Source organism: Aotus nancymaae, unplaced genomic scaffold, assembly GCF_030222135.1.
Source record: "Aotus nancymaae isolate 86718 unplaced genomic scaffold, 86718_ANA_hifiasm-v0.15.2.pri h1tg000006l, whole genome shotgun sequence".
NCBI lineage: Eukaryota > Metazoa > Chordata > Mammalia > Primates > Aotidae > Aotus > Aotus nancymaae.
In genome coordinates this window covers 51,008,443-51,032,700 of record NW_026988417.1, presented here as the reverse complement: position 1 = coordinate 51,032,700, position 24,258 = coordinate 51,008,443, and the positions used below count along the sequence as shown (strand labels likewise).

At 37.5% G+C, this 24,258-nt stretch overlaps 2 protein-coding genes across 4 annotated transcripts in view; both read left to right on the top strand.

Annotated features, from left to right (window-relative positions):
* The window catches only part of PDCL2 (phosducin like 2), a 42,589-nt gene extending 18,951 nt beyond the window's left edge, over window positions 1–23,638 (top strand). The window contains exons 2-4 of one of the 3 annotated variants that reach the window (XR_010338998.1): window positions 285–428; window positions 2,594–2,712; window positions 23,243–23,317. Coding sequence is in view for 1 of the 3 variants with exons in the window: in XM_012441084.2 (XP_012296507.2) it covers window positions 285–428; window positions 7,147–7,355; window positions 23,243–23,418 (529 nt within the window). In the remaining 2 variants the exon portion in view is untranslated. Of the gene's footprint in view, window positions 1–284; window positions 429–2,593; window positions 2,713–7,146; window positions 7,356–23,242 lie in introns of all 3 variants that reach the window. The other 2 variants (XM_012441084.2, XR_001105484.2) reach the window with 2 other exon arrangements.
* The window catches only part of CLOCK (clock circadian regulator), a 141,441-nt gene continuing 117,526 nt past the window's right edge, over window positions 344–24,258 (top strand). Inside the window, exon 1 of the mRNA XM_064367247.1 lies at window positions 344–428. The gene's annotated coding sequence lies outside the window, so the exon portion shown is untranslated. The remainder of the gene's footprint in view (window positions 429–24,258) is intronic.

Here is a 24,258-nt window from a genome sequence, read left to right as displayed (position 1 = left end):
GATAAACTCTCTATAGCTATGATTTAAACCTAGTCTTAAATACAAACAAATTTAAAAGTTGATAGCAAACTTCTTATACTTTCCAATATCCATAACACAAATTTGCATATAAAAAGAGAAATTGGCTTTATAAGATCATTCATAGTTATCTCATCATTTAAAGTGTTTGATATGTATAGGCATTATATTCATTGCCCTAAATTGTTACTACATATGAGAATCATCTTAAGAATATAAGAATATTGAGGATATTCTTAAGTAATTAAATTTCATGTTTTAATTAGAAAGAAGCGGTTACAGGAATGGAGAGCCCTTAAGAAAAAACAAAAATTTGGAGAATTAAGAGAAATTTCTGGAAATCAGTATGTAAATGAAGTCACAAATGCAGAAAAAGATGTGTGGGTTATAATTCATCTATACAGATCAAGGTAATTACCATAGTATTTCAAAATGTTAATATACTACTATTTTAAAAGACATATGTTTGGTTTTAAGGTTTTACAAAGTATATAACAGTACTCAAGAAAAAGAAACTATATATTACATATGCATACATCCATAGAGTTTTTGATAGTCATTGGTTTCAGGAATTTAATTAGGTATTTTAACATCTTTTCATTTCTAATATAAGGAAGTTGTCACACTTTTTAGAAAAGTAAGCATTCTTTCGTAGTTCAGTTAAAAACTTTTTATTGTAGAAAATCTCAAAAATACAGAGAAGTAGAAAGAATGAGAAAATGAACACTAAATATCAACCAGATAGATTCAACAAGTAACATTTTGCCATATTTATATAGTTGTTTCTGTGTATGTGTATATTTGCATTTGTAGAACCATTTCAAAGTAAACTGAATATAGCATGATGATTTATTCCTGTGTACTTCAGCATGCACCTTCAAAACATAAAGGTGTTGGGAAGAAAAAAAAATTCTATCTCCTCTACCCATTTTAAGTTTATTGGCTTGGCCCTGCAAATTAGACTGACAAAAGACAGATTAATAAGAGAAAAACAAACAGAAGTCTATTAACAAATGCATTACATATACACATGGGAGAGCTCAGTGATAAGTAATTCAAAGGAGTGGTTAGAACTTGGGCTTATATAGCATCTTAACAAAAGGACAGCAGATTTGTAGTGAAGTGACAAGACAACAGAAAGGGTCTTTGAGATTCTAGAAGTAACAAACTGTGGAATGGTAAATACATGGGTGAAACGAATGGAAATTAAATGTTATTTTAGCAAGGTTTGTTATATAGATTCCTCTGGTGCCTCACTGGGATAGTAAGAATCTAGAGCTTTATCCAGTGATTAACAGTGTCTTGCCCTTCCTAGTAGAGACAGGAGTGAGGATGTTACTGTGTGGAGAAGATTTTTCTTGTGTCTGTTTCTTTTCAGTTGCCTTTAGCTCAAAATAATCCTACGCCAGAGTGGCGTATTTTGGTGTGGCATACTATGAATCCCTTCAAGAGCATTCTTCTACAAAACCACAATACCATTTTCTCACCTAACAAAATTAACACTAATTTCTAATAACATGTAATACCACATCCTTACTCAGATTTTCCTAACTGACTTAAAAATATCTTTTATAAATACATATGTTTTTGGACAAGGAGCTAATCAAGAATTATGCAGCACATTTAGATATATCATCTCTTTTAAGTCTCTTCTAATAGAACAATTCCCCTGCACCTTTGCACCCTTGCACTCCCCCATTCCTCCAAGACAGTTAATTTAAAAATGCCTGGTTGTACTAAGTATAACCCACTGTCCCCAGGCCTCAGCAGTCTTGCCTAGTAGTTGGGGAAAGTAGACTTTTCCCCAACTCTGTTTCTCTCATTCAAACAGTCCTTCTAGCTTTAGGTCCCTACCCCTCTGCCTCAGGGCTATAAACCATTCCAGGGACAGAGGCCATGACAGCAACCTCATTGTCCTTATCTCAATCTCTGAATAATAAATTTTTTTCTCTTTAGGTCCTTGGGGAAATTATGAACAGAGCAATTTATGCAAATTAAAGCCCTGTATATAGCCCTGTGTAGCCTGTATAGGGCTATAATTTGCAGTTCCTGAGTCAAATTTTGATAGGACAACATGCCCCATAAAAGAAAATGCCCCATAAAAGTTATTTCATTATAACTAAAAGTCTTGGTAGATTAATTTTTAAGTACCTTTAAAGTCTTAAAAAGAATGTGTTGACCTAAAAGGAAGACACTGGGCACAAAATATAATTTAAAGAGTTTACTTGAGCCAAAGTGAGGATAGCTGCCCAGAAGACTAAACCTAAGTAACCTTGGATATAACTTCCCTTTAGCCTTTGTTATGAACAGGTTTGTGAAGACATAAAAGGAAGACAGAGAGTGGACTGATGCAAAGTTGTTTGTCAGAAATTCTCGTTGGCTTAAGGAAATAACCTTAATTAGTGATTGGCTATACATTGTTAATCTATAAAAGTTACAGTGTCTGATGTATTACTGGGTTAATTTATAGCTACTTGGAAGCAATAGCAACAGTTTCAAGAGATGAATACATAGGTCAAGGAGGGAGTAGGTTGTAATTCTCTCTCTCTCTTTTTTTTTTTTTTTTTTGAGACAGGGTCTCACTGTGTCTTCCAGGCTGGAGTGCAGTGATGATCGTAGCTCACTGCAGCCTTGAATGCATGGGCTCCAGCAATGATCCTCTTGCCTCAGTCCTCCACGTAGCTTGGACTACAGGTTTGCATACCACATTCAGCTAATTTTTAAACATTTTTTGTAGAAATAGGGTCTTGCTCTGTTGCCCAGACCAGTCTTGAACTCCTGGCCTCAAGCAATCCTCCTGCCTCAGCCTCCCAAATTATTGAGATTACAGGCGTGAACCACTGTGCCTAGCCTGCTGTCTCATTTTAATGACTCTGTGGGTGTAAACATTTAAAGGGACTTGCATTCTTTAGATAAAAGTTATTTCCTCAAATCACACTTCCATATTACGTCTACTATTTATTTAGTTAACCAGTTTGTAAATGCTGCTTGTAAGTCTCACAAATAAAGATGAGAAACACTGACATTTACAAAACTGGGATTTGTTTGTGGTAAGTATTATATACTGAAGTGGTTCACTGAATGTTTTTTCTGACCCTTTGTGGTTTGCAGAGTAGATATTGCTTCTAGGTAAAATTATCTGCTTTAATGGTTATTTTTTCCAGATAAATTACTAGTTTTTAGAAATCTTAAAAAATCATAAAGAGGTTGAATGTGTTTTAGTCTGCTTCAAATTGTCATATGTTTTGATAGACTCAAAAAGAACGATGTGATTTCATAATATTTTAAGTATTTGTGACCTTCTTAGAAGGTTTTTTTGGGCTACTCTAAAGTAGTTATATATTAGTTTTCTGGACATTAAGAAAATATATTCCTGTGTTTGTGTAAAACATATATTTTAAAAATTAATCTGTAATAATCCAAGTTTATAAAATACAACAGAAAATAATTGTGTTACAAATATTCTTTCGAAAACTAGTTTTTGACAATGGATTTACTGGCTGGGCATGGCGGCTTATGCCTCTAATCCCAGGACTTTGGGAGGCCAAGGCAGGCGGATCACCTGAGGTCAGGAGTTTGAGACCAGCCTGGCCAACGTGGCAAAACTGTGTCTCTACTAAAAGTACAAAAAATTAGATGGGCATGGTGGTGTTTCCCTATAATCCCAGCTACTTGGGAGGCTGAGACAGGAGAATCACTTGAACCCAAGAGACAGAGGTTGCAGTGAGCCAAGATCATGTCACTGCACTCCAGCCTAGGCAACAGAGTGGGACTCGGTCTCAATAAAAACAAAAACAAAAACAAAAAAACAAAAATAATGAATTTACTTACAGCTTTTAATATTGTAAAGTTAAAGGATAATTGTCAATTTATGTTTTTGTAACCACCCAGCAGGTTTTGGCCTGCTGTCCACAGAGATCCAATTTATCAAGACAGAGGAATTACAATAAAGAGTTTAATTCACACAAAGTCAACTGAACAGGAAACCAGAGTTTTATTACTCAGATCAGCTTCCCCCAAAATTTAGGAGTTGGGGTTTTTCAAGGATAGTTTGCCAGACCATAGAATGGGTACTGCTGATTGGTTGGGAATACAATCATAGGGATGTGGAAAATGGTCCTTGATATGGTTTTGCTATGTCCCCACTCAAATCTCATCTTGAACTGTAGAGGGACCTGGTGGGAGGTAATTTAATCATGGGAGCAGTTACCCTTATTCTGTTCTTGTGATAATGAGTGATTTCTCATGAGATCTGATGGTTTTATAAGGGGCTTTTCCCCTTTTGCTTAGCATTTCTCCTTGCTGCTGCCATGTGAAGAAGAAAGTGTTTGCTTCCCCTTTTACCATGATTATAAGTTTCCTGAGGCCTCCCCAGCCATACTGAACTGTGAGTCAGTTAAACTTCTTTCCTTTATAATTACCCAGTCTCGAGTATGTCTTTATTAGCAGCATGAGAATGGACTAATACACCCCTCATGAATGCTAAGTCTGCTTCTGTGTGGGGCCACAGGACTTCTTGGTGGGTCCAGGTAGAGGCATCAGTCATCAGAAATGCAAAAACCCAAAAAGATATATCAAAAAGGCCAATCTTAGGTTCTATAATAGTGATGTTATCTGCAGGAGTAATTGAGGAAGTTGCAAATCTTGTGACCTCCAGAATAATGGCTGGTAATTGTTTAAGTGTGTATCTTAGCAGAATTCAGGCTCCTCTCATCCTCCTAACCTAATCTTCCTTTAGCTTTACAAACGGGGTTTAGTTTTGGGGAAAGTCTATTATCATTTAAATTATAAACTGATTTTCTCCCAAAGTTAGCTTAGCCCAAGCCCAGGAATGATTCAAGGCAGTTTAGAGGTTAAAGGGAAGATAGGGGTTGGTTAGATCAGATCTCTTTCACTATCATAATTCTCTCACTGTTACAATTTTTTTGCAAAGATGGTTTCGTTTTTGGCTACTTATTATCAATTTTATAAAAGGGTAGTGTTTGTTTTTTTATTAGGCTCCTAAATTCTATAATTTTAATGGCTCTTTGCCATTAAATTGGTAGGATTAGACCCACTTTTTATACAAATGAAGACTTAGCCTCTTTAAGTTGCCTTAGATGGATCTAATTCAACATGGGCCATTAAGCCTAATTACTTAGCTTGTAGTCAGTCTTGTTTCTGGTTTTATTTAATCTTATACCTGTACCCAAATTCTAATTTGGGGTTTTTATATTTTTCCTATTCCCAAGTACGTATTTTGAAACTTGAATACCATAAATAGGTTCTTAACTTGTTTTGTGATTTTAGAGGTCTGCCTCATATTTTACAGCTCTTCTCAGGTTAAAATTCTGTCCCTGAACTCCCCCCAAATTTGTTCCCCTACTGCTTGCTATCAGAATTATCTTTGGGCAACCCTTTCTCCCTGAGTCACAATCTGTTATACACTATTCTCTTAATTCTACACTTTCCACTACCACCACCAATGCCTACTTGCCTTCTGCCATTCACACAACTGACCCACACCACAAATATCTGTTGTACAACCGCCTGAGCTTTCATTATGATAAAATTTCTAATGATAATGATAAAATTTCTCTGAATTAGATATTAGTGGACTCATTTCACCTTGAAGGAAGTCAAAACATTTTACCCTAAGATATACTTTCTTGACATATTTTGAGATGGGTTGTTGAGAGAACCAGCAAACCAAAGTAACCCTGTAAAGCTGCCTTTTGGTGGGGAGATTTGCAACTGTAGAGAAAATCTGCATTCATGCAGTCAGGCCTTCTCTGAGGGCCTTCTCTAGTCTGATCTAGGACCAAAGTTAACTGAGAATCTGATGCCTTTAAAGGTCTAAAAGAAACATTTACCATCTTTTCTCTTTGAGGGCTGCTACATGTAAGGTTTCATCTACATAACAAGGCCACCTTTGCTAGCCAGGCCTTCTTTTCTCTGCCTCCCATAGCCTGTCTTGCCACTGTAACCTGATTTACCCCAATAACCTGTTTTTGGCCATTCCAGAGCCTCCATTCCTTCTGTAGCCTCTAGCCTCAAGATGGCATATGAGCTTCTGTACCCCAATGGAGGGTTTCGGGGTACTTTGTGTTTCCTCTCTCATGTGCATGTTAATAAATTTGTGTGCCCTTTCTCCAATTAATCTGCCTTTTGTTAGTCAGTCTTTCAGTGAACCTTCCTTCAGAGGGCAAAGAAGTTTTGCCTTGGCCCCTAAAACCTTTTATATTTTAGTAGAGATGGGGTTTTACCATTTTGCCAGGCTTGTCTTGAACGCCTGACCTCAAATGATCTGTCCACCTTGGTCTCCCAAAGTGCCAGGATTATAGGCATGAGCCACCACACCCAGCCCAACTTGAATATGTTTATGTAAAATGGAGAAAGAGTCTTTGGAGAAGGAAAGATGAGAAAACAGGAAAAGAGGGGAACAGTAACCAACAAAGGTCCCATGGGAGAAGGAAGGAATGTGAAATAAAGTAGAGGTGAAGGGATTCACTTGACAGTTTGATAAACTGGGAGAAAAGGGACTAATTGAACAAGGAATGTGGTGAGAATTAAGTGATAAAGCAGGAAGAACTGAGGTTGTGGTCACACTTCCAATCAATATTAAATTTCTGGTAAGGAACAGTTCTGGATAATGGGGCCACCAGGATGTGGCATGGAGGGGGATTCCAGAGACTGTGGAAGAAGTTTGTTGAGGTCAGGAAAGACAGTTTTGGATGTGGCAAACTCATTACATGGAAAGCAGCTCATGATGGCAATTAGGGTTGGGATCCTTTTGTTTCAACTCAGAACTGCCAAGTATTTGCTAGAATTGTCCTGTTTTTTTTTCCTACAAACTGGGAATCTGCTTGAACTAAACTGATGCTCAGTTGGATATAGTTTCCCTAAGTTAAGCATCAGCTTGCCATGTTAGCTAGCTTCATTCTCAGCTATAATGGTGCTTGCAGTCAAAACCAGAGGACTCTACATACAGTTCATCATTGCTAAAGGTAACAATAGAGGATAATAACATGCTTTTATATTAGAAACTATCTAAGATATATTTTTGTCCTGGAGATATTTTACTTCTTTCATTAGACTGAGATGAGTAGTCTGTTTATTAAATATTGTATGTACTGTTTCTCTTTTTAGCATCCCAATGTGTTTGTTGGTTAACCAGCATCTTAGTCTTCTAGCAAGAAAGTTTCCAGAAACTAAATTTGTTAAAGCCATCGTGAATAGCTGTATTCAACACTACCATGACAATTGTTTACCAACAATTTTTGTTTATAAAAATGGTCAGATAGAAGCCAAATTCATTGGAATTATAAAATGTGGAGGGATAAATCTCAAGCTAGAAGGTAATGTTACACATTTTGTTTTTAAAAATAATAGGTGAAAACGTCCACAAACTAACAAGTGTCCTGAAAGTTTACTTCCTTAGTATCAAGCTTTCTTCCTTGCTTCTAGTCTCTTTTTGTATGCTTACAGATTAATTTTCCTCCAGTAATACTCTACTAACACTCCCTTGCTTAAAATCCTTAACAGTCCTGTCTTGAGTAAGTTAAAATTTTAGAATCTTCTCCTTTAGAATCTCCACCCACTTCTCCAACTATATTTCTCAGTGCTTTCTAGTTTCTGTTCCTGTTAGACTGGTTTTCAGCCACTATCCCCAAACATACACTACTTATTTGTGCAATCACACTTTTATACACATTCTCTGCTTGTAACTAACGTAGTCTACCTTTCTGTATTCTCCATGTCCAAACTTTATTCCTTCATGAGTCTACTCAATTGCTATTTACTCCATTATGTAATATTGGGCCACTTCATAATCTTTTTCTTCTCTACTGAATTTCTATAGCCTATATTCTCAATACATCTTATTTTTCACTTATTAGCATGATATCTAATTTTGTTGATTAATCAATTCCCTTTGAATTTTATCTTCCTAAAAAGTGCAGGGACCATGGCTCCTTTTATTTTATTTTTCTTAGCACACAGCACAAGACTTTATATTTTTATCATCTTTGTTTTTACTTCCTAAGGCTATTTCTTTGATCTATTCATTTTTTTGGCACTGCTTTAACTCTATTTTACAAAACTAAAAATCTTTTTCTCTCACCATTGTGTTAGAGCCATCATGAATGGCTGTTTTCAGTTTTTGCTGGTTTTATGTTTTTTTCAGACAGAGTCTTGCTCTGTCACTCAGGCTGGAGTGCAGTGGTGCGATCTTGGCTCACTGCAATCTCCACCTCCCTGGTTCAAGCAATTCTCCCTGCCTCAGCCTCCTGAGTAGCTGAGATTACAAGTGCCAGCCACCATGCCCAGCTAATTTTTGTAATTTTTAGTAGAGATGGGGTTTCACCATGTTGCCCAGGCTGGTCTTGAACTCCTGACTTCAGGTGGTCCACCTGCCTCAGCCTCCCAAAGTGCTGGGATTATGGGCATGAGTCACTGTGCCCAGCCACTTGTTTTCAATTCATATTCTTTTCATTCTGTCAATCCCTCAAAATTGTTTATGGCCTTACCAAGACCTCTGATACTTTAATTATTTCAGAATTTTCCCATTTTCTTTTAGTCTCCTAAGGCCTCTCCTTGTTTCACCACCTTGTTTTTGTAGCTTGGACCTTTACTTTTTAATTTAAAAAATTAACAATACAAGAGTACATAAAAGAATACATAGAATAATAATATAGCAAGCATTCATGAAATTATTATTATCTTAGTTTGGGATACTATAATAAAAATACTATAAACTGGGTGGCTTATAAACAAGAAAACTTATATTAATATCTAACAGTTCTAGAGGCTGGGAAGTCCCAGATCAAGGCCCCAGCAGATTTGGTGTTTTGTGAGGACCTGTTCTTCACAGATGGTGACCTCTTCATTGACCTCACATTGTGGAAGGGGCAAACAAACTCCTTTTGTCCTCTCTTTTCACTTATTTCATTGATGAGTGCTCTGCCCTCACGGTTTAATCACTCCCAAAGTCTCTACCTCTTAATACTATCACCTTGGGGATTAGGATTTCAACATATGAGTTTTGAGAGGACACAAACATTCAAGACCATAGTAATTACCAAAAATAACAAATGTGAACATTTGTTTATGCTTGGTTTGGCTTTTTTTTTTTTGCTTATTTTTTGAGACAGCATCTTACTCTGTCACCCAGGCTGGAGTACAGTGGCACAATTATAGCTTATTTAAAGCTTTGACTTCCCAGGCTCAAGTGATCCTCCCACTTTAGCCTCCTGAATAGCTAGGACTACAGGTGCATGCCACTACACCTAGCTAATTAAAAAAAAATTTTTTTTGTAGTAGAGATGGGGTCTATATATATATTACCCAGGCTGGTCTCAAACTCCTGGGCTCAAGTGATCCTCCTTCCTTTGCCTCCCAAAGTGCTGGGATTACAAGTCTGAGCCACCATGCCCCGCCTGTCTGCTTATCTTTAAAAACACATTACAGATAAAGTTGAAGTTACTTGTATTTCCATTCTTAGTCCTGTTCCCCTCCCTGTTTCCTTAGGGGCAAAAACTATCATGAATTTGGTATGTATCTGGTCCCCTTTTGTGTGTGGGGGTGTGTGTGTGGGAGAGATCAGTGAAATTTATTGGCGTATTTTAAACATTGTGGTAGACTACATATAACAACATTTACATCTTAAGTATTTTTAAGTATACAGTTCAGTGGCATTAAGCACATTCACATTCCATCACCAGAAGTCTTTTCATCCATCTCCAGAAGTCTTTTCATCTTGCATAACAAACTCTGTACTCATTAAACAATAACTCCTCAATCTCCAATTGCTTCAGCCCCAGGCAGTCACCGTTTTAGATTCTGTCTCTATGAATCTGACAACTCTAGATATCTCATATAAAAGGAATCATGTAGTATTTGTCCTTTGTGACTTATTTCACTTAGCATAATGTCCTCAAGTTTCATCCATGTTGTAGCATGTTATCAGAATTTTTTTCCTTTTTAAGTATACCTTGCATATCCCTTCATCTGTTGATGGACACTTAGGTTGTTTTCACCTTTTGGCTATTGTGAGTAATGCTATTATGAACATGTGTGTACAAAAAATATGCACATCTCCGTATTTGATTCTTCTGGGAATATACACAGAAACGGAATTGCTCAATGATATGGTAATTCTATTTTTAATTTTTAAAGGAACTATCTTGTCTATATTGTTATGCTTTAACTTAAATATATCTATAAAAATAGAAGGAATAATTAATTGCAAATTTGAAAGTATTTAATAAAGGGCATTATATTGTATCATTCTGCAACTTGCTTTTTAAAAAATCTGAACTACAGTATTCAGAATCTTTTATTTCATATATGTCTGATTTAATAACTTTAAATCCTGTCTAGCATTCTATAATCAGCTATTCCTCAATTTATCATTCCCCTACTGTGAGAAATGTGAGTTGTTTCCAATTTTCCCATTATGAACAATTCTGCTGTGACCATCCTTGTGCCCACCTGTAAAAATTTCTCAAGGATATGTGGAGAATTGTGGAATCATAGGGTATACACATTTTCAACTTCACTTGATAGTTGATAGATTGGTCTATAAATGATAGTATCAATTTATCCTTCCATCTGTGTTTGAAGATATACCCACATCTTCACCAGTTCTTGTTAATGTTAGATAATTGGTTTTTTGGTTGTTTTTTGTCAATCTGATGGATATGAAGTAGTATCATTTCACTGTTTAAATCTAGATTTCGCTGATGACGAGTGGGGTTAAGGATTTTTTCATATGCATTGGCCATTCTGATTTCCTCTCCTAATTGTTTATATACTTTGTCCATTTTCTCATTTGTGTTTTTTCACTGATTTATAAGTGTGTATGTGTGCATGTGTTGTTTCATTGATTTATAAGAGTGTGTATGTATGCATGAGTGTGTGTGTAAAGTTCTGGATACCACTTTTATAGTATTACTAATATATTGTCACCAGTTATGGCTTATTTCATTTTGATTGTCAGATAAAAGTTATGATTTGGCATAGTCAAAATTATTCATCTTTTTCTTTATTTTGTACTTTTTGTGCTTTCTTTTCAAAACCTTTCTGTATTCCCAAGGTGAAAAAGATATTCTCCTATACTTTATTCTAAGAGTTTTAAATTTTTATTTTTGAGCTTAGGTCTTAAATAACATTGGGCTTTACTTTTATGTATGATTTGATGTAAGGAATTGTATTAGTCTATTTTCGCTCTGCTAATAAAGACATACCTGAGACAGGGTAATTTATAAAGAAAAGAGGTTTAATTGACTCATAGTTCAGCATGGCTGGGGAGGCTTCAGGAAACTTACAATCAAGGCAGAATGGGAAGCAAATATATTCTTCTTCACATGACAGCAGGAAGGAGAAGAATGAGAGCCAAGTGAAATGGGGGAAAAGTCCCTTATAAAACCATCAGATCTTGTGAGAACTCACTCAGTATCAAGAGAACAGCCTGGAGGTAACCGCCCCAATGATTCAGTTGCCTCCCACCTACAACACGTGCAGATTATGGGAACTACAGTTCAAGATGAGATTAGGGTGGGGACATAACCAAACCATATCAGGAATGTATCTACTTTTTTTCTATAAGAAAATGCAATTGTTTCAACACCATTTATTAAATTTCACTTCATTCTTTTAAAAATAAATTTTACTGAAAAAAACCTAGAAATTTCTTTTTAAGTTATGGTAAAATGCACATAACATAAAATTTACCATTTTTAAGGATGATGTTCAGTAGTTTTAGTACATTCACATTGCTGTGCAACCAATCTCCAGAGGAATGTTTATCTTGCAAAATGAAATTCTATACCTATTAAACAACTCTCCATTTGCCTCTTCCCCCAATCCCTGGCAACCAACCTTCTACCTTCTGTCTCTATAAATTTGACTGCCTTAGGAACCTCATGTAAGTGGAATCTCAGAATATTTGTCTTTTTTGTGACAGACTTATTTCATTTTGTACACTGCCCTCGTGCTTCCTTCATGTTGTAGAATGCATCAGAATTTCCTTCCTTTTTAAGCCTAAATAATACCAACTTTTGTTTACACACTCATCTGTAGATGAACACTTGGGTTGATTCCATCTTTTGGCTATTATGAATAACGCTGCTGTGAACAAGATGTGGAAATATCTATCTGAGTCCCTGTTTTCATTTCTTCTGGGAATATACTCAGAAGTAAAATTTTTGGATCATATGTAATTCTATTTTAATTTTTTGAGGAACTGCCATACTGTTTTCCATAGTGGCTGTACCGTTTTACTCCTACCAATGGTTTACAATGATTCCAATTGCTCTTTAACCTTGCTGACACTGGTTATCTTTATTAGTTTTTTTAATGATAGCCATCCTAAACGGTGTGAGGTGGTTTCTCCTCTGATTTTTATGTTTTCTGTATCATTTTTAATAGTTTGAAAACATTTGGATTTGTTTCTGAATTCTTCACAATACTCCACTGGTCTTCTCTATCCCTGCATCATTACAGCCCTAATAAAGCTATTATTCCTATAGCTTTATAATAGTATAATTTTCTCTAGTAGGATAAATGTTTTTCATAATTTCATGTAACTGTTAGAATTAGTCAAATATTGTGAAAAGACCTGGTGAATATTAAATAAATTCCTTTTGGCTATTAGCATCTACAGGCTTTCTTTCTTGGATGTATTTTGTTATTTCTTACTTTTCTTGAAATGTGCCCATTATGGTTTGCTTTTTTTACATATATATATATATTTATTGTACTTTAGGATCTGGGGTACATGTGCAGATCATGCAGGATTGTTGCATAGGTACATACATGGCAATGTGGTTTGCTGCATCCATCCTCCCTTCACCTATATGTGGCATTTCTCCCCATGTTATCCCTCCCCAATCTCCCTACCCCCCGCTGTGCCTCCCCTAGTCCCCCCCAACAGACCGCAGTGTGTGATACTCCCCTCCCTGTGTCCATGTGTTCTCATTGTTCAACACCTGCCTATGAGTGAGAACATGCGGTGTTTGATTTTCCGTTCTGTGTTAGTTTGCTGAGAATAATGATTCCAGATTCATCTATGTCCCTACAAAGGACACTGACTCATCATTTTTTTATGGCTGCATAGTATTCCATGGTGTGTGCCATATTTTCCCTGTCCAGTCTATCATCGATGGACATTTGGCTTGGTTCCAGGTCTTTGCTATTGTAAACAGTGCCACAATGAACATACGTGTGCATGTGTCTTTACAGTAGAACGATTTATAATCCTTTGGATACATACTCAGTAATGGAATTGCTGGGTCAAATGGAATTTCTATTTCTAGGTCCTTGAGGAATTGCCACACTGTCTTCCACAATGGTTGAACTAATTTACACTCCCACCAACAGTGTAAAAGTGTTCCTATTTCTCCACATCCTCTCCAGCATCTGTTGTCTCCAGATTTTTTAATGATTGCCATTCTAACTGGCGTGAGATGGTATCTCAATGTGGTTTTGATTTGCATTTCTCTAATGACCAATGATGATGAGCATTTTTTCATATGTTTCTTGGCCTTATATATGTCTTTTTTTTTCTTTCATATGAACGTTAGGCCATAATATGTCTTCTTTTGAAAAGTGTCTGTTTATGTCCTTCACTCACTTTTGAATGGGTTTATTTGTTTTTTTCTTGTAAATCTGTTTTAGTTCTTTGTAGAATCTGGATATTAGCCCTTTGTCAGATGGGTAGGTTGCAAAAATTTTTTCCCATTCGGTTGGTTGCTGTTTCACTCTAATGATTATTTATTTTGCTGTACAGGAGGTCTGGAGTTTAATCAGATCTCATTTGTCTATTTTGGCTTTTGTTGCCATTACTTTTGGTGTTTCAGTCATGAAGTCCTTGCCTATGCCTATGTCCTGAATGGTTTTGCCTAGGTTTTCTTCTAGGGTTTTTATGGTGTTAGGTCATATGTTTAAGTCTTTAATCCATCTGGAGTTAATTTTAGTGTAAGGTGTCAGGAAAGGGTCCAGTTTCTGTTTTTTGCACATGGCTAGCAAGTTATCTCAACACCATTTATTAAACAAGGAATCCTTTCCCCATTGCTTGTTTTTATCAGGTTTGTCAAAGATCAGATGGTTGTAGATGTGTGGTGTTGTCTCTGAGGCCTCTGAGGCCTCTGTTCTGTTCCATTGGTCTATATCTCTGTTTTGGTACCAGTACCATGCTGTTTTGATTACTATAGCCTTGTAGTATAGTTTGAAGTCAGGGAGCATGACACCTCCATCTTCGTTCTTTTTGCTTAGATTGTCTTTGCTATGCGGGCTCTCTTTGGGTTCCATATGAAGTTTAAGGTGGTTTTTTCCAGTTCTGTGAAGAGGGTCATAGGTAGCTTGATGGGGATAGTGTTGAATGTATAAATTACGTTGGACAGTATGGCCATTTTCACAATATTGATTCTTCCTAACCATGAGCACGGAATGGTTTCCCATCTGTTTGTCTCCTCTCTTATTTCCTTGAGCAGTGGTTTGTAGTTCTCCTTGAAGAGGTCCTTTACATCCTTTGTTAGTTGTATTCCTAGGTATTTTATTCTCTCTGTAGCAACTGTGAATAGCAGTTCGTTTTTGATTTGGCTCTCTTTTAATCTGTTATTGGTGTATAGGAATGCTTGTGATTTCTGCACACTGATTTTGTATCCTGAGACTTTGCTGAAGTTGCTTATCAGTTTAAGGAGATTTTGGGCTGAGATGATGGGGTCTTCTAAATATACAATCATGTCATCTGCAAATAGAGACAATTTGACTTCCTCCTTTCCTAATTGAATACTCTTTATTTCTTTTTCTTGCCTGTTTGCTCTGATAGAACTTCCAATACTATATTGAATAGGAGTGGTGAGAGAGAACATCCTTCTCTAGTGCCAGATTTCAAAGGGAATGCTTCCAGTTTTTGCCCTTTCAGTATGATATTGGCTGTGGGTTTGTTGTTAATAGCTTTTATTATTCTGAGACACATTCCACTGATACCTAGTTTATTGAGAGTTTTTAGCATAAAGCACTGTTGAATTTTGTCAAAGGCCTTCTCTGTGTCTATTGAGATAATCATGTGGTTTTGTCTTTGTTCTGTTTATGTGGTAGATTACGTTTATAGACTTGTGTATGTTGAACCAGCCTTGCATCTCCGGGATGAAGCCTACTTGATTGTGATGGATAAGCTTTTTGATGTGCTGTTGCAATTGGTTTGCCAGTATTTTATTGAAGATTTTGCATCTATGTTCATCATGGATATTGGCCTGAAGTTTTCTTTTTTCGTTGAGTTTTTGCTGGGTTTTGGTATCAGGATGATGTTGGTCTCATAAAATGATATGGGAAGGATTCCCTCTTTTTGTATTGTTTGGAATAGTTTCAGAAGGAGTGGTACCAGCTTGTCTTTGTACATTTGGTAGAATTCTGCTGTGAACCCATCTGGACCCGGGCGTTTTTTGGTTGGTAGACTATTAATTGCTGCCTCAACTTCAGACCTTGTTATTGGTCTATTCAGGTTTTCAACTTCTTCCTGGTCTAGGCTTGGGAGGGTGCAGGTGTCCAGGAATTTATCCATTTCTTCCAGATTTACTGGTTTATGTGCATAGAGTTGTTTGTAGTAATCTCTGATGGTGGTTTGTGGAATTTCTGTGGAATCAGTGGTGATATCCTCTTTGCTCTTTTCTTTTTTATTAATCTGGCTAGTGGTCTATTTTGTTGATCTTTTAAAAAAACCAGCTCCTGGATTTATTGATTTTTTGAAGGGTTTTTTGTGTCTCTATTTCCTTCAGTTCTGCGCTGATCTTAGTTATTTCTTGTCTTCTGCTCGCTTTCGAGTTTTTTGATCTTGGTCCTCTAGCTCTTTCAATTTTGATGATAGAGTGTCGATTTTAGATCTTTCCTTGCTTCTCATGTGGGCATTTATTGTTATAAATTTCCCTCTGGACACTGCTTTAATTGTGTACCAGAGATTCTGGTACATTGCATCTTCGTTCTTGTTGGTTTTCGAAGAACATCTTTATTTTTGCCTTCATTTCATTGTGTATCCAGTTGAGATTCAGGAGCCAGTTGTTCAGTTTCCATGAAGGTGTGTGGTTCTGATTTAATCTTAATCCTGAGTTCTAATTTGATTGCACTGTGGTCTGAGAGACTGTTATGATTTCTGTTCTTCTGCATTTGCTGAGGAGTGATTTACTTCCAATTATGTGGTCAACTCTAGAATAGGTGTGATGTGGTGCTGAGAAGAATGTATATTCTCTGGATTTTGGGTGGAGAGTTCTGTAGATGTCTATTAGGTTTGCTTGGTCCAGATCAGAGTTCAAGTCCTGGATATCCTGGTTAATTTTCTGTCTCAATCTGTCTAATATTGACAGTGGGGTGTTAAAGTCTCCACTATTATTGTGTGAAAGTCTAAGTCTCTTTGTAGGTCATTAAGGACTTGCCTTATGTATCTGGATGCTCCTGTATTGGGTGCTTATATATTTAGGATCGTTAGCTCTTCTTGTTGCATTGATCCTTTAACCATTGTGTTATGCCTTTCTTTGTCTCTTTGATCTTTGTTAGTTTAAAGTCTATTTTATCAGAGATGAGAATTGCAACTCCTGCTTTTTTTTTTTTTTGCTTTCCATTTGCTTGGTAAATCTTCCTCCATCCCTTTATGTTGAGCCTATGTGTGTCCTTGCACATGAGATGTGTTTCCTGAATACAGCACAACAATAGGTTTTGACTTTTTATCCAATTTGCCAGTCTGTGTCTTTTGATTGGGGCACATTTAGCCCATTTACATTTAAGGTTAATATTGTTATGTGTGAGTTTCATCCTGCCATTTTGATGCTAGCTGGTTGTTTTCATGTTAGTTGACGCAGTTTCTTCATTGTGTTGATGGTATTTACCATTTGGTACATTTTTGGAATGGCTGGTACTGGTTGTTTCTTTCTATGTTTAGTGCTTCTTTCAGGAGCTCTTGTAAGGCAGGCCTGGTGGTGATGAAATTTCTCAGCTATTGCTTGTTTGTAAAGGATTTTATTTCTCCTTCACTTATGAAGCTTAGTTTGGCTGGATATGAAATTCTAGGTTGAAAGTTCTTTTCTTTAAGGATGTTGAATATTGGCCCCCACTCTCTTCCGGCTTGTAGGGTTTCTGCCGAGAGATCCACTCTGAGTGTGATGGGCTGCCCTTTGTGGGTAACCCGACCTTTCTCTCTGGCTGCCCTTAGCATTTTTTCCTTCATTTCAACCCTGGCGAATCTGATGATTATGTGCCTTGGGGTTGTTCTTCTTGTGTAATAGCTTTGTGGTGTTCTCTGTATTTCCTGGACTTGAATTTTGGCCTGCCTTGCCAAGTTGGGGACGTTCTCCTGGATAATATCCTGAATAGTGTTTTCCAGCTTGGATTCATTGTCTCCATCACATTCAGGTACACCTATCAAACGTAGATTAGGTCTTTTCACATAATCCCATATTTCTTGGAGGCTTTGTTCATTTCTTTTCACTCTTTTTTCTCTAATCTTGCCTTCTCATTTTATTTCATTGAGTTGTTCTTCAATCTCTGATATCCTTTCTTCTGCTTGGTCGATTTAGCTACTGAAACTTGTGTATGCTTTGTGAAGTTCTCGTGTTGTATTTTTCAGCTCCATCAAGTGGTTTATATTCTTCTCTGAGCTGGTTATTCTAGTTAGCATTTCGTCTAACCTTTTTTCAAGGTTCTTAGTTTCTTTGCATTGGGTTAGAACATGTTCTTTTAGCTCAGAGAAGTTTGTTATTACCCACCTTCTGAAACCTGTTTCTGTCAATTCATCAGACTCATTCTCCAACCAGCTTTCTTCTCTTGCTGGTGAGGAGTTGTGATCCTTTGGAGGAGGAGAGGCATTCTGGTTTTTGCTGTTTTCATCCTTTTTGTGCTAGTTTCTTCCCAACTTCATGGATTTATCTACCTGTGATCTTTGTAGTTGATGACTTTCGGATGGGGTCTCTGTGTCAACATTCTTTTTGTTGATGACTAAGTTATTTCTTTCTGTTTTTTAGTTTTCATTTTAATGGTCAGGCCCCTTTGCTGTAGGACTGCTGGAGGTCCACTCCAGACCCTGCTTGCCTGGGGATCACCTGCAGTGGCTGCAGAACATTAAAGGTTGCTACCAGTTTCTTCTTCCGTTATCTTTGTCCCAGAAGGATATCTGCCAGATGTCAGCCTGAGCTCTCCTTTATGAGGTGTCTCTTTGGATATATGGGAGTTGGGGAGCTGCTTGAGGAGACAATCTGTCCCTTATAGGAGCTCAAGTGCTGAGCTGGGAGCTCCATTGTTCCATTCAGAGCTGCTGGGCAGGTAAGTTTTAGTCTGCTGCAGCAGAACTCATAACCACCTTTTTTCCCAGGTGCTCTGTCCTGTGAAGGTGGGGCTTTATTTATAAGTTCCTGACATGCTGCTGCCTTTCTTCAGAGATGCTCTGCCCAGCATGGAGGCAGTCTAGTCACAGTCTGCCAGCAGAGGCATTGCTGAGCTGCTGTGGGCTCTGCCCAGCTGCTGTGTGAACTTCCTTGCAGTTTTGTTTACAGGGGTACACTTAGAACTGCCTCAGTAATGGCGGTCTGCCTCAGTAATGGTGGACTGCCTTAGTAAAGGCGGATTGTCTCAGTAATGGCAGACTGCCTCGGTAATGGTGGACTGCCTCAGTAAAGGTGGATTGCCTTGTTAATGGTGGACTGCCATGGTAATGGCAGATTGCCTCGGTAGTGGTGGACTGCCTTGGTAATGGCCAACACCCTTCCCCCAACCAAGCTGGACTGTCCCAGGTCCAGCTGCACTTGCTGCGAAACTCCCAATCCAGAGCATTTCAGATTGCTGGGTTTTGTGGGGGTGGGACCCGCTGAGCCAGATCACCTGGCTCCCTGTTTCAGCCCCATTTTTTTCAGTTGAATGGGTGGCTCTGTATCCCAGGCGTTCTGGCTGCCAGTTGAAATGGCCACCCAGATTTGTGTGAGTTTTTGTGCGCAGACCATGGCAGTGCTGGAAACTCATGGCACTTTTCAGCCCAGGAATTTCCTGGTCTGTGGGCAGTAAAAACTTATTTGGAAATTCAGTGATCACTCACCCTCTGCATTGTTCTCACTGGGAACTGCACTCCAGAGCTGTTCCTATTTGGCCATCTTGGGTCTGTCCCCATTAAAGTTTTCAAATGTATTGACATGCGTTTTTTAATAGTAGTCCCATGACTTTTAAAATTTTTTGAGTATTTTAATCTTTATGAGAGATCCCATTTACTTATATCTTCATTAGATTTTCACCAGTTAGAGTGTTAGGTTTTTGGCAGCTTGATGGGTATAAAATTATATCTTGTCCTTGTTTGGCTGTATCCCATGTAAATATGTTCTTTTGCTTATTTTCTTGTGATCATTTTTGCCTGAGATATGTCTATTAGTCTCATCGAAAAACCAGCCTTTGATTTTGCTGGCCATCTCTATTGTTTTTACTTTTCTATTTTTCTAAAGTATTTTCTTCATTATATCCTTCTTTCTTCTTGGTTTTACTTTATTGTTCTTTTCCTAGCTTCTTGATTTGAACTTTTAAACCATTTTTCAGTCCTTTTAAAAAACAAAATTATCACTATGGAATGTGTCTCCCCAAATTCATGTGTTGGAAACTTAATTCCCAATGCAAAAGTGTTGAGTGGTAGGACCTTGAAGAGGTGATTGGGTCATGAGGGCTTTTCCCTCATGAATGGATTAATGTTGCTATCATAGAAGTAGGTTAATTATCACATGAGTGGCTTCCTTATCACTAGAGTGGGCTTGTTATAAAACTGAGTTTGGTTCTTTCTTTCTCTCCCTCTCATCCTTTCACCTTCCATCAGGGAGTGACAGAACAAAAATGCCCTCTTCAGATTCCTGGTACCTTGATATTGGACTTCCCAGCCTTCAGAATTGAGAGAAATGAATTTCTTTTCTGTATAATTACCCAGTCTGTAGTATTCTATTATAGCAGCACAAAACTGACTAAGACAGAAAATTGGTACCAAGAAGTGGGGTTGTTTGCTGTAACAAATACTTGAAAATGTTGGAGCTTCAGTGGCACAACTGGTTATCACATGGTACTTACATAACAGATAACTGAAAATGTGGAACTGACATTGATTCTGGGTACAGTAGTTCCCCATTACCAATGGGAGGATATGTTTCAGGACCTCCAGTGCATGCCTGAAACTATGGATAGTACCAAATTCTATAGATACTATGTTTTTTTCTATACATACATATCCATGATCAAGTTTAATTGATAAATTAATCACAATAAGAGATTAACAATAGTAAAATAGAACAATTATAACAAGATAATATAATAGAAATTATATGAATGTGGCCTCTCTCAAACTAGCTTATTGTACTTTATTCTAAGTACCTGAAACCACAGAAAGTGAAACCTCCAATATGGAAGGATTATTATAATGGATAGAGGCTGAAAGAACTTAGAGGAACAGGCTAGAAGCAGCCTAGATTGCCATGAATGGAGCATTAAAGTGATTCTGTTGAGGACTCAGAAGAAGAGAACTGTAGGGAAAGTCTGGAGCTTTGTAGAGATTATTTAAGTGGTTGCAATCAGCATGCTGGTAGAAATACGAATTTTAAATCCACCAAGATTTCAAAGGTCTCTGATGAAGTCTCAGATGAAACTGAGGAACAACGTTTGGAAACTGAAGTAAAGGCCATCCTTATGTGCAGTTGAAAATAACTTGGCAGAATTGTGTCCATATCCTAGGATTTTTATGGAAGGCAGAATTTAGAATGATGAACTAGAGTATCTGGCAAAAGAGTTATCTAAGCAGCAAAGCATTCAAGGTGCTGCATGGCTTACAGTAAAATGAGAGAAAAGAGAAGTGATTTCAAAATGAAATTTATAATTAAAAGAGAAGCAGAAAGTAAAAATTTTGAAAAATTTCAGCATGGCCATGTGAAGAATGAAAAGGTGTGTTCTGGACAAATACTAACTGTGGCCAAATGACTGCTAAAGAGATTAATATAAACAGAAAGAAGCCAGGTTCTTTTCATAAAGACAATATGAGAAAATGACCCCAAAGGCATTTCAGCAATCCTCAAGGCAAGCTAGGAGCTGAGGGCAAGGTTTCCAGAAAAGTGCCCATGGAACCTTAGCATTCGCTGCCCTGCACCACCCCAGGACTGGACCCCCTGCATTTCAGCATAGCACCCCTCAGCCACCCCAGTCATGGCTCAAGAGGGCCCTGGTGCAGCTTGGCCTACCACTCCAGAAGGTAAAGCTATATAACTTGGCAATGTCCATGTGGTACTAATTCTGCAGGTGGGCAGAATGCAAGAGCTGTGGTGCTATCTTGGCTTCCACTAAGATTTCAAAGGATGTTGCTGACAGCCTAGAGGCTCAGGCAGAGACTTGTCACAAGGGTAGATCCCCTGTAGAGTGCCCCTACTGAGACAATGCCTAGTAGAGTCACGGGAGTGGGGCAGCCCCTGAGACTGCAGAACGGTAGGGCCACAAACATGCAGCTCTAGCCTGGGAAAGCTGCAGGCACAAAACTCTAACCTGTGAGATGCACTAAGTGGCTTAGGCCCAGCGAAGCCATAGGCGCAGTGCTGCCTGAGTCTGGTGGGCCCAACTCCAACTCCAGTGTGCCCAGGATTCAGGACATGGAGTCAAACGAGATTAATTTCCAGCTTTAAAACTTACATTGTTTTCCCTGTTGGGTTTTGGACTTACTTGGGACTGGTTACTCTTTTCTTCTTGACTATTTCTCCCTTGGAATGGGTGTCTCCTATGCCTATCTTATCATTGTATTTTAGAAGTAGATAACTCGTTTAATTTTATAGGCTCACAGCTGGAGGGAAATGTGCCTTAGTATGAATTGTGTCTTGAGTCTTACCTATGTCTTATTTAGATGAGACTCTGGACTTATTTATTTATTTATTTATTTATTTTTGAGATGGAGTCTCGCTCTGTACCCCAGGCTGGAGTGCAGTGGTGCGATCTCAGCTCACTGCAACCTCCGCCTCCTGGCTCCCGGTTCAAGCAATTCTCCTACCTCAGCCTCCCAAGTAGCTGAGATTACAAGCACGAGCCACCATGACCAGCTAATATTTTTGTATTTTTTAGTAGAGACAGTTTTTCACCATGTTGGCCAGTCTGATCTTGAACTTCTGACCTTGTGATCCGCCTGCCTTGGCCTCCCAAAGTATTGGGATTACAGGCATGAGCCACTGTGTCCGGCTTGGACTTTGAACTTTTAAGTTGATGTTGGAACAAGTTGAGACTTCTGGGGCTATTGGGATAGAATGAATGTATTTTGCATGTGAGAAGACATGAATTTTGAGGGCTGGGGTAGAATGCTATGGTTTGAATGTGTCGCCTGAAGTTAATAAGCCTCAATGCAAGTGTTAAGAAGTGGGACCATTAAAGGTGATTAGGTCTTGAGATCTCTGCCCCCAAGAATGGATTAATGTCATTATTGCAGAAGTGGGGTTGTTGTGAGAATGGGTTTGTTTTAAAACTAAGTTCAGCCCTCTCTTGCTCTTTCTCACTCACCTTCTCTAACTCGCTTGAATTCTGCCATGGCATAACCTCAGCAAGAAGGCCCTCACCTGATACAGCCCCTCAACCTTGTGCTTTCCAGCCTTCAGAAGTATAAGAAATCTCTGTTCTTTACAAATTACACAAATCTCACGTATTCTGTTATCACAAAACAGACTAATACCCAGTATAATCATAATTTCTCCCTTTAAGTATAACTTTGCTGTATCTAATGTGTATTTTAATATTGTGGCACTTTTACCGTCACTCAGTTCTAAAGATATCATCAGGCTGGGCATGGTGGCTCATACCTATAATCTCAGCACTTTGGGAGGTTAGGGTGGGCGGATCACTTGAAGTCAGGTGTTTGAAACTAGCCTGGCCAACATGGTGAAACCCTGATTCTACTGAAAAAATATAAAAATTATCTGGGTGTGGTGGTGTGCACCTGTAATTGCAGCTACTTGGGAGGCTGAGGCATGAGAATCGCTTGAACCTAGGAGGTGGAGGTTGCAGTGAGCCAAGATTGTGCCACTGTACTCTAGCCTGGGTGAGAGAGTAAGACTTTGTCTCAAAAAAAAAAAAAAAAAAAAATCCAAAAAACTATAAATAAATAGATCATCGTTTCCATGGTAATATTACTAACAGTCAAGTCCTGTTTCATATAGATGAAAAATTCTTCATTTTTCCAAGATATTTAACTGACTTAATGATGGGTTATTTATTACAGAACTTGAATGGAAGCTAGCAGAAGTTGGAGCAATACAGACTGATTTGGAAGAAAACCCCAAAAAAGACATTGTAGATATGATGGTATCTTCAATTAAAAACACTTCTATTCATGATGACAGTAATAGCTCCAACAGTGATAATGATACCAAACAGAGAGAAATATTCAATAAATAGCTTTTAAAGTATATGTGTACTAAATGTTTTACTTATGACCACTTTTATAATTAGAGATCAGAAAATTTATATTTATTTTCATTTTCATATTAGAATTATGATGTATTTGTCATTTCAGAATATTCATTGTTGCCTCTTAAAAAAAACAGAATTTGTATTAAGCCCTTAATATTTTTCTGTGGTTTATGCTTTTTCTAATCTATGTTGGACAAAAACACAAATATTACAAGGCCTTTCTTGCTTACTCACTTCCAAAGAGAACTATGAATTAAAGCAATGATAGAAAACCATGAAATTTTTTTAAGTTCAACACATTTTAAAGTCCAGAGACTTAAGTAAAAAGTTTTAAATTTATGACCATAATGCTTTTTCTTTGAAATCTCTTACCTATTAAAAAATTAAACACTTAATAGCACAATGCAATTAATAAATTTTTTAAAATACATAAAAAAATCTCCATTCACTATTATTGTTCTGAGTAGTTACTATTAAGTTAGAAAATTACTAAGTATTATCACTAACAAACTCTAGAATTATTAGAACACTATGCCATATAAGTTTCTAAATCCTGAGGAGAGGTGAGAAAAATATATCATAGGATGATCTATATTTTAATAGTAATCACAGAAGAAGTCATCATGAGAAAATATACATTAGTACACTGCAGAAGGCCTATAGGATGTTTCCTCTTGGCATAATAATGAACATCACTTTTAGAGGAAAGGTTGGTAAGTCCAGCATATAAGAGTTCAGTGACAGATTTTATTCTACTTTGTTTAAATTCATTACCCATAATTCTCACTATGGATGTTCACTGATATTTGTGAGAGAATCTAGACT